This window comes from Coregonus clupeaformis, chromosome 3 (genome assembly GCF_020615455.1).
Source record: "Coregonus clupeaformis isolate EN_2021a chromosome 3, ASM2061545v1, whole genome shotgun sequence".
In the NCBI taxonomy this organism is placed as follows: domain Eukaryota; kingdom Metazoa; phylum Chordata; class Actinopteri; order Salmoniformes; family Salmonidae; genus Coregonus; species Coregonus clupeaformis.
In genome coordinates, this window is record NC_059194.1 from 27,688,322 (window position 1) to 27,702,811 (window position 14,490).

At 44.3% G+C, this 14,490-nt stretch overlaps 1 protein-coding gene across 1 annotated transcript; it reads left to right on the top strand.

The window, feature by feature from the left end:
- Nucleotides 1-3,009: 3,009 nt before the first annotated feature.
- LOC121546687 (V-type proton ATPase 116 kDa subunit a3-like) lies at nucleotides 3,010-13,458 on the top strand. Its single transcript, XM_041857919.2, has 20 exons — nucleotides 3,010-3,220; nucleotides 4,265-4,396; nucleotides 4,574-4,655; nucleotides 4,863-5,107; nucleotides 5,364-5,428; nucleotides 5,583-5,709; nucleotides 6,101-6,183; nucleotides 6,300-6,393; nucleotides 6,561-6,773; nucleotides 6,997-7,147; nucleotides 7,415-7,554; nucleotides 7,672-7,829; nucleotides 7,978-8,068; nucleotides 8,241-8,359; nucleotides 8,706-8,919; nucleotides 10,754-10,864; nucleotides 11,128-11,220; nucleotides 12,287-12,407; nucleotides 12,546-12,717; nucleotides 12,915-13,458. The coding sequence occupies exons 2-20, from the start codon at nucleotides 4,283-4,285 to the stop codon at nucleotides 13,003-13,005; spliced, it is 2,484 nt and encodes an 827-aa protein (XP_041713853.2). The 5' UTR covers nucleotides 3,010-3,220; nucleotides 4,265-4,282; the 3' UTR covers nucleotides 13,006-13,458.
- Nucleotides 13,459-14,490: the final 1,032 nt, after the last annotated feature.

Below are 14,490 nucleotides of genomic sequence, written 5' to 3' on the forward strand. Positions count from 1 at the left end.
GGTGTATGTGTGTGGATGGTGTGTGTGTATGGTGGCATGCAGAGTGATGTGGGCTGGTGTGGTTAAATGCCAGGGCCGACTGCTTGTCCCAGTCTGCCGCTGGAAGTTTGTGGTTTTTGAATAAGGCTGCTTGAGGAGTTTGGGCTAAGATGGGGAAGAATAGAGGAGTATACCGTACTGTAAGGCAGAAAACTCAACATGTTTTTAAACGTCCACTTGTCATCTATCCAGTAGGTCCATAGGCCTCTGACCTATCTCCCCCTATGTAAATACATTTTGGGAATGTTTACAAGTAACCTGACATGAAGCCATCGAACGAGAAGTGCGAGTCATAGCTCTCGCTACTTCCCCTAAGTACTTCACCAAAGACAGTACTCTTGATTATCGTTCTCCTACCAGCAGGATATTATGCTGGCAGCACGATCGCGATTCGCGAATATATGTATAAAAAAAGTCCCCCTGCAAAGACGTGCTAAACTTTGTGAATATCGACAAAAAAAGAATAAAAATCACAGAATTGCAACCACCTCTGAAAAGATACATGGATAATTTGACATTTTAATATTGTATGATTTATACCAGCATTTCTTTTGAACGTTTACACAAATACTGGTATATTGAAAGCTTTTGTGTAGGCTATATTGAAAGAAATACACTTTTAATAAAATACAAATACAGTGGGGGAAAAAAGTATTTAGTCAGCCACCAATTGTGCAAGTTCTCCCACTTAAAAAGATGAGAGGCCTGTAATTTTCATCATAGGTACACGTCAACTATGACAGACAAATTGAGATTTTTTTTCTCCAGAAAATCACATTGTAGGATTTTTAATGAATTTATTTGCAAATTATGGTGGAAAATAAGTATTTGGTCACCTACAAACAAGCAAGATTTCTGGCTCTCACAGACCTGTAACTTCTTCTTAAAGAGGCTCCTCTGTCCTCCACTCGTTACCTGTATTAATGGCACCTGTTTGAACTTGTTATCAGTATAAAAGACACCTGTCCACAACCTCAAACAGTCACACTCCAAACTCCACTATGGCCAAGACCAAAGAGCTGTCAAAGGACACCAGAAACAAAATTGTAGACCTGCACCAGGCTGGGAAGACTGAATCTGCAATAGGTAAGCAGCTTGGTTTGAAGAAATCAACTGTGGGAGCAATTATTAGGAAATGGAAGACATACAAGACCACTGATAATCTCCCTCGATCTGGGGCTCCACGCAAGATCTCACCCCGTGGGGTCAAAATGATCACAAGAACGGTGAGCAAAAATCCCAGAACCACACGGGGGGACCTAGTGAATGACCTGCAGAGAGCTGGGACCAAAGTAACAAAGCCTACCATCAGTAACACACTACGCCACCAGGGACTCAAATCCTGCAGTGCCAGACGTGTCCCCCTGCTTAAGCCAGTACATGTCCAGGCCCGTCTGAAGATCGCTAGAGTGCATTTGGATGATCCAGAAGAGGATTGGGAGAATGTCATATGGTCAGATGAAACCAAAATAGAACTTTTTGGTAAAAACTCAACTCGTCGTGTTTGGAGGACAAAGAATGCTGAGTTGCATCCAAAGAACACCATACCTACTGTGAAGCATGGGGGTGGAAACATCATGCTTTGGGGCTGTTTTTCTGCAAAGGGACCAGGACGACTGATCCGTGTAATGGAAAGAATGAATGGGGCCATGTATCGTGAGATTTTGAGTGAAAACCTCCTTCCATCAGCAAGGGCATTGAAGATGAAACATGGCTGGGTCTTTCAGCATGACAATGATCCCAAACACACCGCCCGGGCAACGAAGGAGTGGCTTCGTAAGAAGCATTTCAAGGTCCTGGAGTGGCCTAGCCAGTCTCCAGATCTCAACCCCATAGAAAATCTTTGGAGGGAGTTGAAAGTCCGTGTTGCCCAGCGACAGCCCCAAAACATCACTGCTCTAGAGGAGATCTGCATGGAGGAATGGGCCAAAATACCAGCAACAGTGTGTGAAAACCTTGTGAAGACTTACAGAAAACGTTTGACCTGTGTCATTGCCAACAAAGGGTATATAACAAATTATTGAGAAACTTTTGTTATTGACCAAATACTTATTTTCCACCATAATTTGCAAAGAAATTCATTACAAATCCTACAATGTGATTTTCTGGATTTTTTTTCCTCATTTTGTCTGTCATAGTTGATGTGTACCTATGATGAAAATTACAGGCCTCTCTCATCTTTTTAAGTGGGAGAACTTGCACAATTGGTGGCTGACTAAATACTTTTTTCCCCCACTGTATATGTTATTGGAATTACTCAATAGTATCTGCAAATCTTAAATGGGTATCTTGTGCTGGGCACCAGGTTTAATACAGAGTACTGGTGACTCCTTACTCCACCCACTCCTGCAACGCAATACACGGGGATACTTATTGGTTTGTAGAGAGAACCTTTCTACCTGTTTCAGCTAAAGGGGGGTATGACACAGTCCCACTCCAAAACTAACCCTAGTTGGTTAGTAGAGACCCTACTGAGTATTTTCCACCCCACTTTAGCTGAGACAGGTAGAAAAGTTTTCTCTCTACAGCACAATTTTCTGAACATACCAGTGTCAACATTGTATTTTGTCATTATTGGTATTAATAAATATTAATTAATAAATAGACAAATCACCCATATTTTTTTAATTTGTTTTCATAAATTACCCAGTGCATTTTCTTTTTGTCACAATAGAAGTGGCCATTCATTTAAAATGCCATATCTTTTGAATGAGTTACCCACATTGCAATGTTTTGAAATGCAGGCTTTTATTATGGTCCTCTGTAGCTCAATTGGTAGGGCATGGCGCTTGTAACGCCAGGGTAGTGGGTTCAATCCCCGGGACCACCCATACGTTAAAATGTATGCGTACATGACTGTAAGTCGCTTTGGATAAAAGCGTCTGCTAAATGGCATATTATTATTTTGAAGGCAACAAAAGTGACGTCAACGTTTGTGCTGCTGGGTGAATACAAGTGTACGGGTGACAGTACAGTAGCATGTTCAGAAACTCTTCACCGTCACTGTTTGTTGTTATTTTATGTCACCTCGAGCTAACTCTCACAAGTAGCCATCACTTTCGATAGAGCGGGACAGATTGAAGAAAACAGGTCAAGTTTATATATTTCCAACGTGCTTTGTTCTCAAAGGATAGATTCGTATATAGTGGTCGGTCAACAAGTTGTCTAATTTCAGTTACAGGTATGTGGATAACTTGGACATTCTGTTGTAGGCTATTTGAGTTGCCTAATAATAACTGATTTAATAATAATAATAATAATAACTGATTTATAGCTTAATAATGCAATGTATGGAAACATTGTCGCCAAACAGGATCCGTTTTTGTTTTGTTTTGACTGACAAGAGAGGGGGGAACGTTTGCCAACTTTTGCATACAATGTTGCCAACAATGTCTCATGATGACAGTAACTCCGCGAAATTGATACATTCAATTCGTTTGAAATGATTGATGCTGGACGAATTTGCGGCTTTTGTGGGTGGAGCACCTTTTTCTGGCAAAGCGAAACATTTTTACATTTACATTTTTGTCATTTAGCAGACGCTCTTATCCAGAGCGACTTACAGGAGCAATTAGGGTTAAGTGCCTTGCTTAAGGGCACATCGACAGATTTCTCACCTAGTCGGCTTGGGGATTAGAACCAGCGACCTTTCGGTTACTGGCACAACGCTCTTACCCTCTAAGCTACCTGAAACCAAACCTATTACTCATTGTGTAGTCTATTCGTTCAGTCTCTCTCCAGTCTCTCCCAAAAGTCCTTGAAATTCCTCACTATGGACCTATTTTAGTTACCCACATCAAGGGTGGTCGTGTATTGAGACCTGAGGCTAGATGCATTGACTTGTGGTCAGCATTTCATTAGTTGTGAAGCGCAGCTTGAGTGGAAATTCCACTGTTTTGCAATTCTTGTGACTTTTTCGGTTAGTCAGAGGGTCATGAATTAATCCTTCCCTTTTCTGCAACTGTCAGCTGTTTTTTAAGCAACGGCTGTAGGCCTATGGCTCTGGTGGTCTCCTACCTCAAAAGTTTAGCCTCTTGCCATGCACTTTAATACAATTTCCACAATATATCTCTTATTTTCTCTCTTCTCCTTATCTCTCTCACTACTCTTATCTATTTACTAATTCGATCCAATCTCCTTTCCAACTGTGTCTCTTTTTCGACCTTCTTACCCAACCGCCCTCTCTCTCTTGCTCCCTTCACTCCCACTTCCCCTCTCCCTCTAGGCGTATCTCTAGGTGACGATGGGTTCTATGTTCCGCAGTGAGGAGGTGTGCCTGGTGCAGCTCTTCCTTCAGTCTGGTTCGGCCTATAACTGTGTCAGTGAACTGGGAGAACTGGGCCTGGTCGAGTTTCAGAGACGTGAGTTCTGTTCTCCCCTGACCTCGATTTGTCTCACTGGCTAAGAACTAATAGCTGTAACTAATGTCTCAATGAATAATTACGTTTGAAATTAATGACGTGTCAACTAAATAAAGCCTAGTTTGAATAACTTGTAACTAACGCTCTCTTGTGCTCTTCCCTCCGTGGTGAATCAGTTGAACCCCAACGTCAACTCCTTCCAGAGGAAGTTTGTGGGGGAGGTGAGACGATGTGAGAAACTGGAGAAAACCTTCTGTGAGTATCTAGATCTCTCACACTATTATCGTCTCCTAAACCAAGGTCGCTCAGTAAAACCCCTATCCTAATACGGAAAAATTATGTTTGACAGTTTTCTCCTTTATATTTCTCTTTCTTTCTCTCCTTTGGCCTTTCTATCCTTCCATATCTTTCTCCCTGTCTCTCCCTCCATCTCTCTCACTTTTCATCCTTCTCTCCACTCAGCGTTCCTGGAGCAGGAGATCAATAGGTCCCTGTCGCCCCCCCTCCATGGTCCCCTTCCTCCCCCCTGCCCGACTCCCTTGGCCCCCCAGCCCAGAGAGGTGCTCACCATTGAGGAGGAGAGTGAGAGGCTGGCCAGGGAGCTCAAAGAAGTGTCCAGGAACAGAGACGGTCTCAGAGCCCAGCTGACCAAGCTCAGCCAGTACAAAGGAGTTCTCACCCAGACCCACTCCCTCACCGCCTCACAGGTCAAAACTACACCTCCTATCACCTCTCTCTCTCTCTCTCTCTCTCTCTCTCTCTCTCTCTCTCTCTCTCTCTCTCTCTCTCTCTCTCTCTCTCTCTCTCTCTCTCTCTCTCTCTCTCTCTCTCTCTCTCTCTCTCTCTCTCTCTCTCTCTCTCTCTCTCTCTCACACACACCCAGACCCACTCCCTCAGAGAACTAAAACTACTGTTTGGATGTGTTAAAGTCTCCCTAACTCTTTTTATTGTTTCCTCTTACAGGCTCCACCTCCTCTACGGGAAACAGTAGGCATATTGGAGCCTAACCGTCAGGATGTCCACCTCAGGTAAACATCATTGGTGAAAGCGATTGCCCGTGTCTTTCAACCTTCTTTTTTTATATTGGCTGTGGACAATGAGTGATTTCCATTTTCCAGTTGGTCAACATCCACATTTGCCAATTTAACTGTTTTTTTTTGCTCATCCCTCTCTCTTCTGCAGTTTTCAGGCTGGTGTGGTCCACCCCTGGAAAGTCCCATCGTTTGAGCGGTTGCTATGGCGAGCATGCCGTGGTTACATCATCGTGAACTTCAGAGAGATGGAGGAGCAGCTGGAGCATCCTGACACGGTGAGGAGAGAGGGCGAGGAGGAGGAGGAGGAAGAAAGAAATGAAGAGAAAAGTTATACTTAAAGTAAAACTCCACCCTATCTTTTGGTATTTGTTTAATTTATCTTTTGTTATTTGTTTCATTAGGCCATAGTTGATATAGTCCCAAAATGTTTTGTATGTCAGCAATCAAGTTGCATCATATGATGCAAAATGCATCATATCGGCTGTATTTCTGTATTTTGAAAGTTATATATCTTGATTGCTGACATGCAAAACATTTTGGGACTATATCAACAATGGACTGATGAAACAAATGGCAAAAAGATTTTGGGTGGAATTTTCCTTTAAGTAAGAGTGGCAAACAAGATGGTCAATGTGTCAACATTTTTAATATGTGATGGGATTGCAGGGGGAGATGGTGCAGTGGACAGTGTTCCTCATATCTTACTGGGGAGATCAGATCGGACAGAAGGTCAAGAAGATCTGTGATTGGTGAGTAAACCTGTCCACTTCTTGTTGTGTCATTTACCCAATTGCAGTAGTCCATGTACATACTTGTTTAATGACCCTTGTCTTTCTTGCACCACCTTGATAACTTGCATTCCCAGCTTCCACACGCAGGTGTTTGCGTACCCTGACAGCCCCACACAGAGAGAGGAGATTCTCCAGGGACTGCAGGGCAGAATTGAAGACATCAAATCTGTATGTCAGACACTACCGCTGTATAAAATACATTCACCTTCAACTTTGTTGCTGAATCACTAAAATCATTGGGAGCAAACATTTACTGTCTGTAAAGTTGCCTCGAACTCCATCTCTAATCCACACCTCCCCATTCGTCCTTCACCCCTCTGCCCTCCCCTCACCAGGTCCTCTTTCAGACAGAGCAGTTCCTCCAGCAGCTGTTGGTGCGTGCTGTAGCGGTATTGCCCCAGTGGAAGGTGCGGGTCCAGAAGTGTAAGGCAGTCCAGGCTGTACTGAACCTCTGCAGCCCCTCCGTCACCGACAAATGTCTGATCGCTGAAGCCTGGTGTCCCGTCAGCAAGCTGCCCGAACTACGCAGTGCCCTGAGAGAAGGAGGGGTGAGAGAGGGGAAGGAAAGAGGGAGGGGTAGATGGGAGACAGAAGAAGGGAGAGTAGAGGTGGGAAAGAGATTGTGTGAGATTGAGTAACGCAACACGAGCGAGTTACTGGTCTTTTGTTGTCATGCTGTTTAAATGTAGGAATGGATGTCATTTTACAAAGTACCCCAAACGTGTATGTCTTTAAGCTCCCTCATCTTCTCTCTGTCCCTCCCCCTATCAGAGGAAGAGTGGCAGTGGGGTGGACTCGTTCTACAACCGCCTCCCCTGCTCCACCCCTCCTCCCACACTGTTTCCCACCAACTCCTTCACTGCAGGCTTCCAGAACATTGTAGACGCCTACGGAGTGGCCAGTTACCACGAGGTCAACCCAGGTATCACTCAATCAATACATCAATCCATTTAGCAGTCACTTCCAACCTCTAACCATCTAACAACCCAGGGAAGAACCAGCTGCTCTAGTATATGTCAATGATCAGAACTATTATCCCCCGTTCTCTCGCTCACCCCTCTCTCTATTTTCTTCTCTCCTACTTTCTCTGGCTAACCTCTCTCCATTACCCTCGCTCTCCTTTCCCCATATCTCCCTCCTCCTTTCTCTTTTTCCCTTTCTCATTCCCTCCTCCCCCCTGACTCTGTAGCGGTGTACACCATCATCACATTCCCCTTCCTGTTTGCGGTGATGTTTGGGGACGTGGGTCATGGCCTGCTGATGTTCCTGGCTGCCCTCTGGATGGTTCTGGAGGAGAAGGACCCCAAACTCAGGAACAACACTAATGAGGTCACACAGACACACACACACAGTCACACCTTTCCATACACACCCTTTAAATTGAGAGACTGACAAATATACTGATTCAGAGGAACAGTCCTAATATAATGTCTCTGTGTGATTTAGATCTGGAGGATGATGTTTGGAGGGCGCTATCTGATCCTGTTGATGGGACTGTTCTCTGTCTACACTGGGGCCATCTACAATGAGTGTTTTAGCAGAGGACTCAGCCCCTTCAACTCCGGCTGGCATGTAGGACCCATGTTTGAGAACGGGGAGTGGAAGTAAGGACACACACACACACACACACACACACCGTGTGCCCGTGCCCATCACTCACACATGCATAACAGCGCCACAATCACTTTTCTGATTGTCCTGTATGTTATGTTTACAATATGAGTTTTGTATCTCTCTCTCTTTTTCTCTTAGTCCAACAACTGTTAAAGAGAACAACTTCCTGTCCCTGGACCCTAACATCACTGGGGTTTTTACCGGACCCTATCCCTTTGGCATCGATCCGGTATGGAAATGCACCTCACACTGCCTCTTATCTTTCTTTCACTCTCCATCTCTCACTTTCCATCTCTCACTCCTCCATTTCTCACTCGTCCATCTCTCACTCTCCATCTCTGTAATGATTGTTTCAATGACTGTTCTTATGAGTAACTGTGCTGTCTGTCTGTCCCTCTCAGGTCTGGGGTCTGTCCAACAACCACCTGACATTCCTCAACTCCTACAAGATGAAGATGTCTGTCATCATCGGGGTCATCCACATGACCTTCGGAGTCTGTCTGTCCTTCTTCAACTACATGTGAGGGAACAGTGTGTGTGTGTGTGTGTGTGTGTGTGTGTGTGTGTGTGTGTGTGTGTGTGTGTGTGTGTGTGTGTGTGTAAAGGAAAGAAAGTAAACCAAATTCCATTTGATTTTCATTGAAAAGCATTGTAGAGAATTAGAATTAGAATTTTAGTGTACTTCCTGAATTGACCCCAACCCTGGTGTGTATGGAACTGCAAGGGAGTATCACTGTAATCTAATAATTTTCTCACCATCCCTCTTGCTATCCCTACCCATCTCCCTCTACCCACCCACTTCTCTCTTTGTCTCTCTATTCACCCCTCTCTCACTCTACCCATCCCTCTCTCCCCCATCCCTCCAGACACTTTAACCAGTTGAGCAGTGTGTTCCTGGTACTGATCCCAGAGCTGTTCTTCATGCTGTGTCTGTTTGGTTACCTGGTCTTCATGGTCATTTTCAAGTGGCTGGCCTTTGACACGGCCCACTCTAACTCCGCCCCCAGCATCCTCATCCACTTCATAGACATGTTCCTATTCACCGAGAACAAGGAAAACCTACCCCTCTACGAAGGACAGGTGTCTGTCTGAATGTGGCTGTTTGAATGTGTGTGTTTTGTGGGGAAACCTGGTGGCACTGTACAGGACTGGTACAGTGAGGGAAAAAAGTATTTGATCCCCTGCTGATTTTGTACGTTTGCCCACTGACAAAGAAATGATCAGTCTATAATTTTAATGGTAGGTTTATTTGAACAGTGAGAGACAGAATAACAACAAAAAAATCCTGAAAAACGAATTTCAAAAATGTTATAAATTGATTTGCATTTTAATGATGGAAATAAGTATTTGACCCCCTCTCAATCAGAAAGATTTCTGGCTCCCAGGTGTCTTTTATACAGGTAACGAGCTGAGATTAGGAGCACACTCTTAAAGGGAGTGCTCCTAATCTCAGCTTGTTACCTGTATAAAAGACACCTGTCCACAGAAGCAATCAATCAATCAGATTCCAAACTCTCCACCATGGCCAAGACCAAAGAGCTCTCCAAGGATGTCAGGGACAAGATTGTAGACCTACACAAGGCTGGAATGGGCTACAAGACCATCGCCAAGCAGCTTGGTGAGAAGGTGACAACAGTTGGTGCGATTATTCGCAAATGGAAGAAACACAAAATAACTGTCAATCTCCCTCGGCCTGGGGCTCCATGCAAGATCTCACCTCGTGGAGTTGCAATGATCATGAGAACGGTGAGGAATCAGCAGAGAACTACACGGGAGGATCTTGTCAATGATCTCAAGGCAGCTGGGACCATAGTCACCAAGAAAACAATTGGTAACACACTACGCCGTGAAGGACTGAAATCCTGCAGCGCCCGCAAGGTCCCCCTGCTCAAGAAAGCACATATACAGGGCCGTCTGAAGTTTGCCAATTAACATCTGAATGATTCAGAGGACAACTGGGTGAAAGTGGTGATCAGATGAGACCAAAATCTAGCTCTTTGGCATCAACTCAACTCGCCGTGTTTGGAAGAGGAGGAATGCTGCCTATGACCCCAAGAACACCATCCCAACCGTCAACAATGGAGGTGGAAACATTATGCTTTGGGGGTGTTTTTCTGCTAAGGGGACAGGACAACTTCACCGCATCAAAGGGACGATGGACGGGGCCATGTACCGTAAAATCTTGGGTGAGAACCTCCTTCCCTCAGCCAGGGCATTGAAAATGGGTCGTGGATGGGTATTCCAGCATGACAATGACCCAAAACACACGGCCAAGGCAACAAAGGAGTGGCTCAAGAAGAAGCACATTAAGGTCCTGGAGAAGATCTGCAAAGAGGAGTGGAACAAAATCCCTCCTGAGATGTGTGCAAACCTGGTGGCCAACTATAAGAAATGTCTGACCTCTGTGATTGCCAACAATGGTTTTGCCACCAAGTACTAAGTCATGTTTTGCATAGGGGTCAAATACTTATTTCCCTAATTAAAATGCAAATCAATTTATAACATTTTTGACATGCATTTTTTTCTGGATTTTTTGTTGTTGTTATTCTGTCTCTCACTGTTCAAATAAACCTACCATTAAAATTATAGACTGATCATCTCTTTGTCAGTGGGCAAACGTACAAAATCAGCAGGGGATCAAATACTTTTTTCCCTCACTGTATGTGTGTGGTAGGGCATGGAAGAGCACACAACGCACTCACTCCAAAGTACTTATTTGTCTAAAGTATGCTTAATGTTAGCTGAATACTTGAAAATATAATCTATAGGCAAACAATAGTATGGCAGCATGCTCACTCCAAAATACAACCTGCACTCGTGTGTTTGTGTGTGTGTGTGTGTGTGTGTGTGTGTGTGTGTGTGTGTGTGTGTGTGTGTGTGTGACGTTCTAACTCCCTCTCTCTCTGTACTGTAGATGGTGGTGCAGAATGTCCTGGTGGTGCTGGCGCTGTGTTTTGTTCCAGTCCTACTGCTGGGGAAACCCATCCATGAATACATCACACACAAGAGGAAACACCGGCACATGGTGAGCAACTGTGTGTGTGTGTCTGTTTGAACGTGTGCTATGTGTATTGATTTGAGTGTAAGTATCTAGAATGACTTAGTTTATTCTTATGTGTATAACATCTGTATGTGTAATATATTTACATTGACATTTTAGTCATTTAGCAGACGCTCTTATCCAGAGCGACTTATAGTTAATATATGTATTGTGTATTAAAATATGTATTTATATACAGTATGTATTATAATGTCTGTGAGTTGGTCTGATGTGATTGTGTCTTCCAGGCAGGAGACAGACGACCCCTGTTGGCTGAGAACAGTTCCATCAACGCTCATCAGGGAGAGGTGGAGACAGGGAGTCACAGAGAGGAGGAGAAGGTGAGAGGGGGAGACAGGGAGTCACAGTGTTACCCGTGCTAGCTCCATGATTGTGGACTGCAGGAAAAAAAAAGAGGACTGAGCACACCCCCATTCTCATCGACGGGGCTGTAGTGGAACAGGTTGAGAGCTTCAAGTTCCTTGGTGTCCACATCACCAACAAACTATCATGTTCCAAACACACCAAGACAGTCGTGAAGAGGGCACGACAAAGCCTATTCCCCTCATGAGACTGAAAAGATTTGGCATGGGTCCTCAGATCCTCAAAAAGTTATACAGCTGCACCATCGAGAGCATCCTGACTGGTTGCATCACTGCCTGGTATGGCAACTGCTCGGCCTCCGACCGCAAGGCACTACAGAGGGTAGTGCGTACGGCCCAGTACATCACTGGGGCCAAGATTCCTGCCATCCAGGACCTCTATACCAGGCGGTGTCAGAGGAAGGCCCTAGAAATTGCCAAACACTCCAGCCATCCTAGTCATGGACTGTTCTTTCTGCTACCGCACGGCAGGCGGTACCGGAGCGCCAAGTCTAGGTCCAAAAGGCTTCCTTACAGCTTCTACCCCCAAGCCATAAGACTCCTGAACAGCTAAACATGGCTACCCGGACTATTGCATTGTCCCCCCACCCCACCCCCTCTTTTACGCTGCTGCTACTCTGTTTATTATCTATGCATAGTCACTTTAACTCTACCCACATGTACATATTACCTCAATTACCTTGACTAACCTGTGCCCCTGCACATTGACTCTGTACTGGTACCCCCTGTATATAGCCTCCCTACTGTTATTTTATTTGACTGCTGCTCTTAAATTATTTTTTATTTTTATTTTTAACTTATCTATTTCTTTACTTAACACTTATTTTTCTTAAAACTGCATTGTTGGCTAAGGGCTTGTAAGTAAGCATTTCACTGTAATGTCTACACCTGTTGTATTCGGCGCATGTGGCAAATAACATTTGATTTGATTTGATTTCTATGTACTTAGAGCCCGAGCTAGTGTCAAAAGTAATAACGTATTACTCCGTCCAACTTTTCTACCCTTTTTTCCCTGTCTCTGTAGGAGTTTGATGCTGCTGATGTGTTCATGCACCAGGCCATCCACACCATAGAGTACTGTCTAGGCTGCATCTCCAACACAGCCTCCTACCTACGACTGTGGGCCCTCAGCCTTGCACACGCACGTGAGTCACACACACACGCACACTTTCCCCCACTGATTTACAGTGATTAACTCATTGCACACTGACTCATTTCTTTAAGAGTACTAACTCATTCTAGCGCCTACTCAGTGTGTCCCTTTTCCCCCTCCGTCCCTCCAGAGCTGTCAGAGGTGCTCTGGGTGATGCTGATGCGTAACGCCCTGACCTGGCAAGGCTATGTGGGATCTGTGGTCCTGTTTGTCTTCTTCTTCTTCTTCTCCGTGCTGACAGTCTCCATCCTGCTGGTCATGGAGGGCCTGTCTGCCTTCCTGCATGCCCTGCGTCTGCACTGGTGAGAGAAGGGGGACGGAGGGAGGGAGGGAGGGAGGTAGGGGGGGAAAGCGAGAATGAGTGAAAGATGGTGGGAAGGAATTCGATGAAGGGGGAGAGGAGTGTGTGAATGGAGAATAAGATCAAATATATTATTCATAAAAAGAAATTCTATGCAATATTGTCTGTTGATTTTAGAAATGTTTGTCTCTCTCCTAGGGTGGAGTTCCAGAATAAGTTCTACAGTGGAACAGGCTACAAGCTGAACCCTTTCTCCTTCTCATCCCTGGTCCACTATGTGAACATTTAAACGATCAATGAATTATGATTGCCAAATGGTTATATTAACTTGCTCTGCACCTATCACACCCCACACATTTCAGAATGATTGCTGTCTCTTTTTGAAAGCTTGGGGTTTTGTAAAACGTGTTCAATGTCCAAGAATGCATTGAGGCCTTTGCAGTATGGTATTGACTGTTTATGTGCCTATTTCAACATGCATGCTGTCATCAAAATCAGTGACTTTCTTGTTCCCTCTATGCACTGATCATGGGGTGCGTCTGTAAATTCACTTTGGCTATCTACTCTGATTTCAGAGCACTCTCGTCTGAGTGTGCCAGAGCGCAGAATAACAGGAATTTACGAACGCGCAACACCCGTTGAATATGACCAGTGTTTGCAAACAAACGTAAATAAATTGTTGCCAGCAGCACAGTTAGTCACCAACACTCTAGATAACATGAAAGCAGCCTAACCAGCTCTGCTAGGGGGAGTAAAATGGTCAGTGAAGTGTTCTCTCATTTGTGTCTGGAAGTAGCTAGCCAACTTTAGCCAGTTAGCTTGGGTGCTTGACTGCCGTTGTGAAGTCAGAACGCTCGGATCAACCCTACTCCTCGGCCAGAGCATCCAGTGTGCGCTCTGAATGCTCAGAGAGCGAAACACTCTGAATTTACGAAAGGACACTCTGACAACGCTCTGAATTTATGAGCACTCTGAGCGCACTCCAGAGTGAATTTACGAACACACCCCATGTGTCTCAACTTCCAGTAATGTACAATTAGATAATGTGTAGTTTAAATAATATATTAACAGTAATACATTCACATCCTCTCCGTTTATTGTTCTAAACATGATTTGAAAATGGTTGCAATATCTTCATAGTGTTGTTTGGTTGAATAACTCAAGAAATGGTTGCTATTGTCTTTCACACATGACCTTGATCTCAAAGTCAGTAAAGATAAGGGACACACCAATTGTCTTAACTCATCTGTTGTGGTCTTGAAGAGAGTCCACATAGACATGATAGCGGTGCTGATTTTGCTATGATGGTAACATGAACAACCCTTTATGGTACTCAACACCTCCTCTTTCTTATGTCATATTTGAACACGTTAATAATTATGGAAAGGGAAACTTGTAAACTCGTGTCATTCACATTCTGTCTGATCTGAGCAGAGAACCATCTGAATGAAGATCAATGTTTTGCCAAAGATATAAACTTCAGGAATTGCTTAAATCTCTATGATTTGTGTGCCTTTATGAGCCCATCTAGTTTTAATGTTTGGAATCTGAGGCCTCATATCTGTTATTTTAAGCCACGAAGACTGATCATGGAACACATTCAAGCCTTATGGAACAATTGTTAGTCTGCTGCATTCTCTGTATGATGGTTCACATCGTACTGTCTGTTTGTTTGCTCTATCACTGTGTTAAACTCTAGGGCTGAAATTAAATTAAATACCGTTTTTTTCCTGATGATTCTTGTGTGGGTGTACGATTTGACTTATTCCTATTG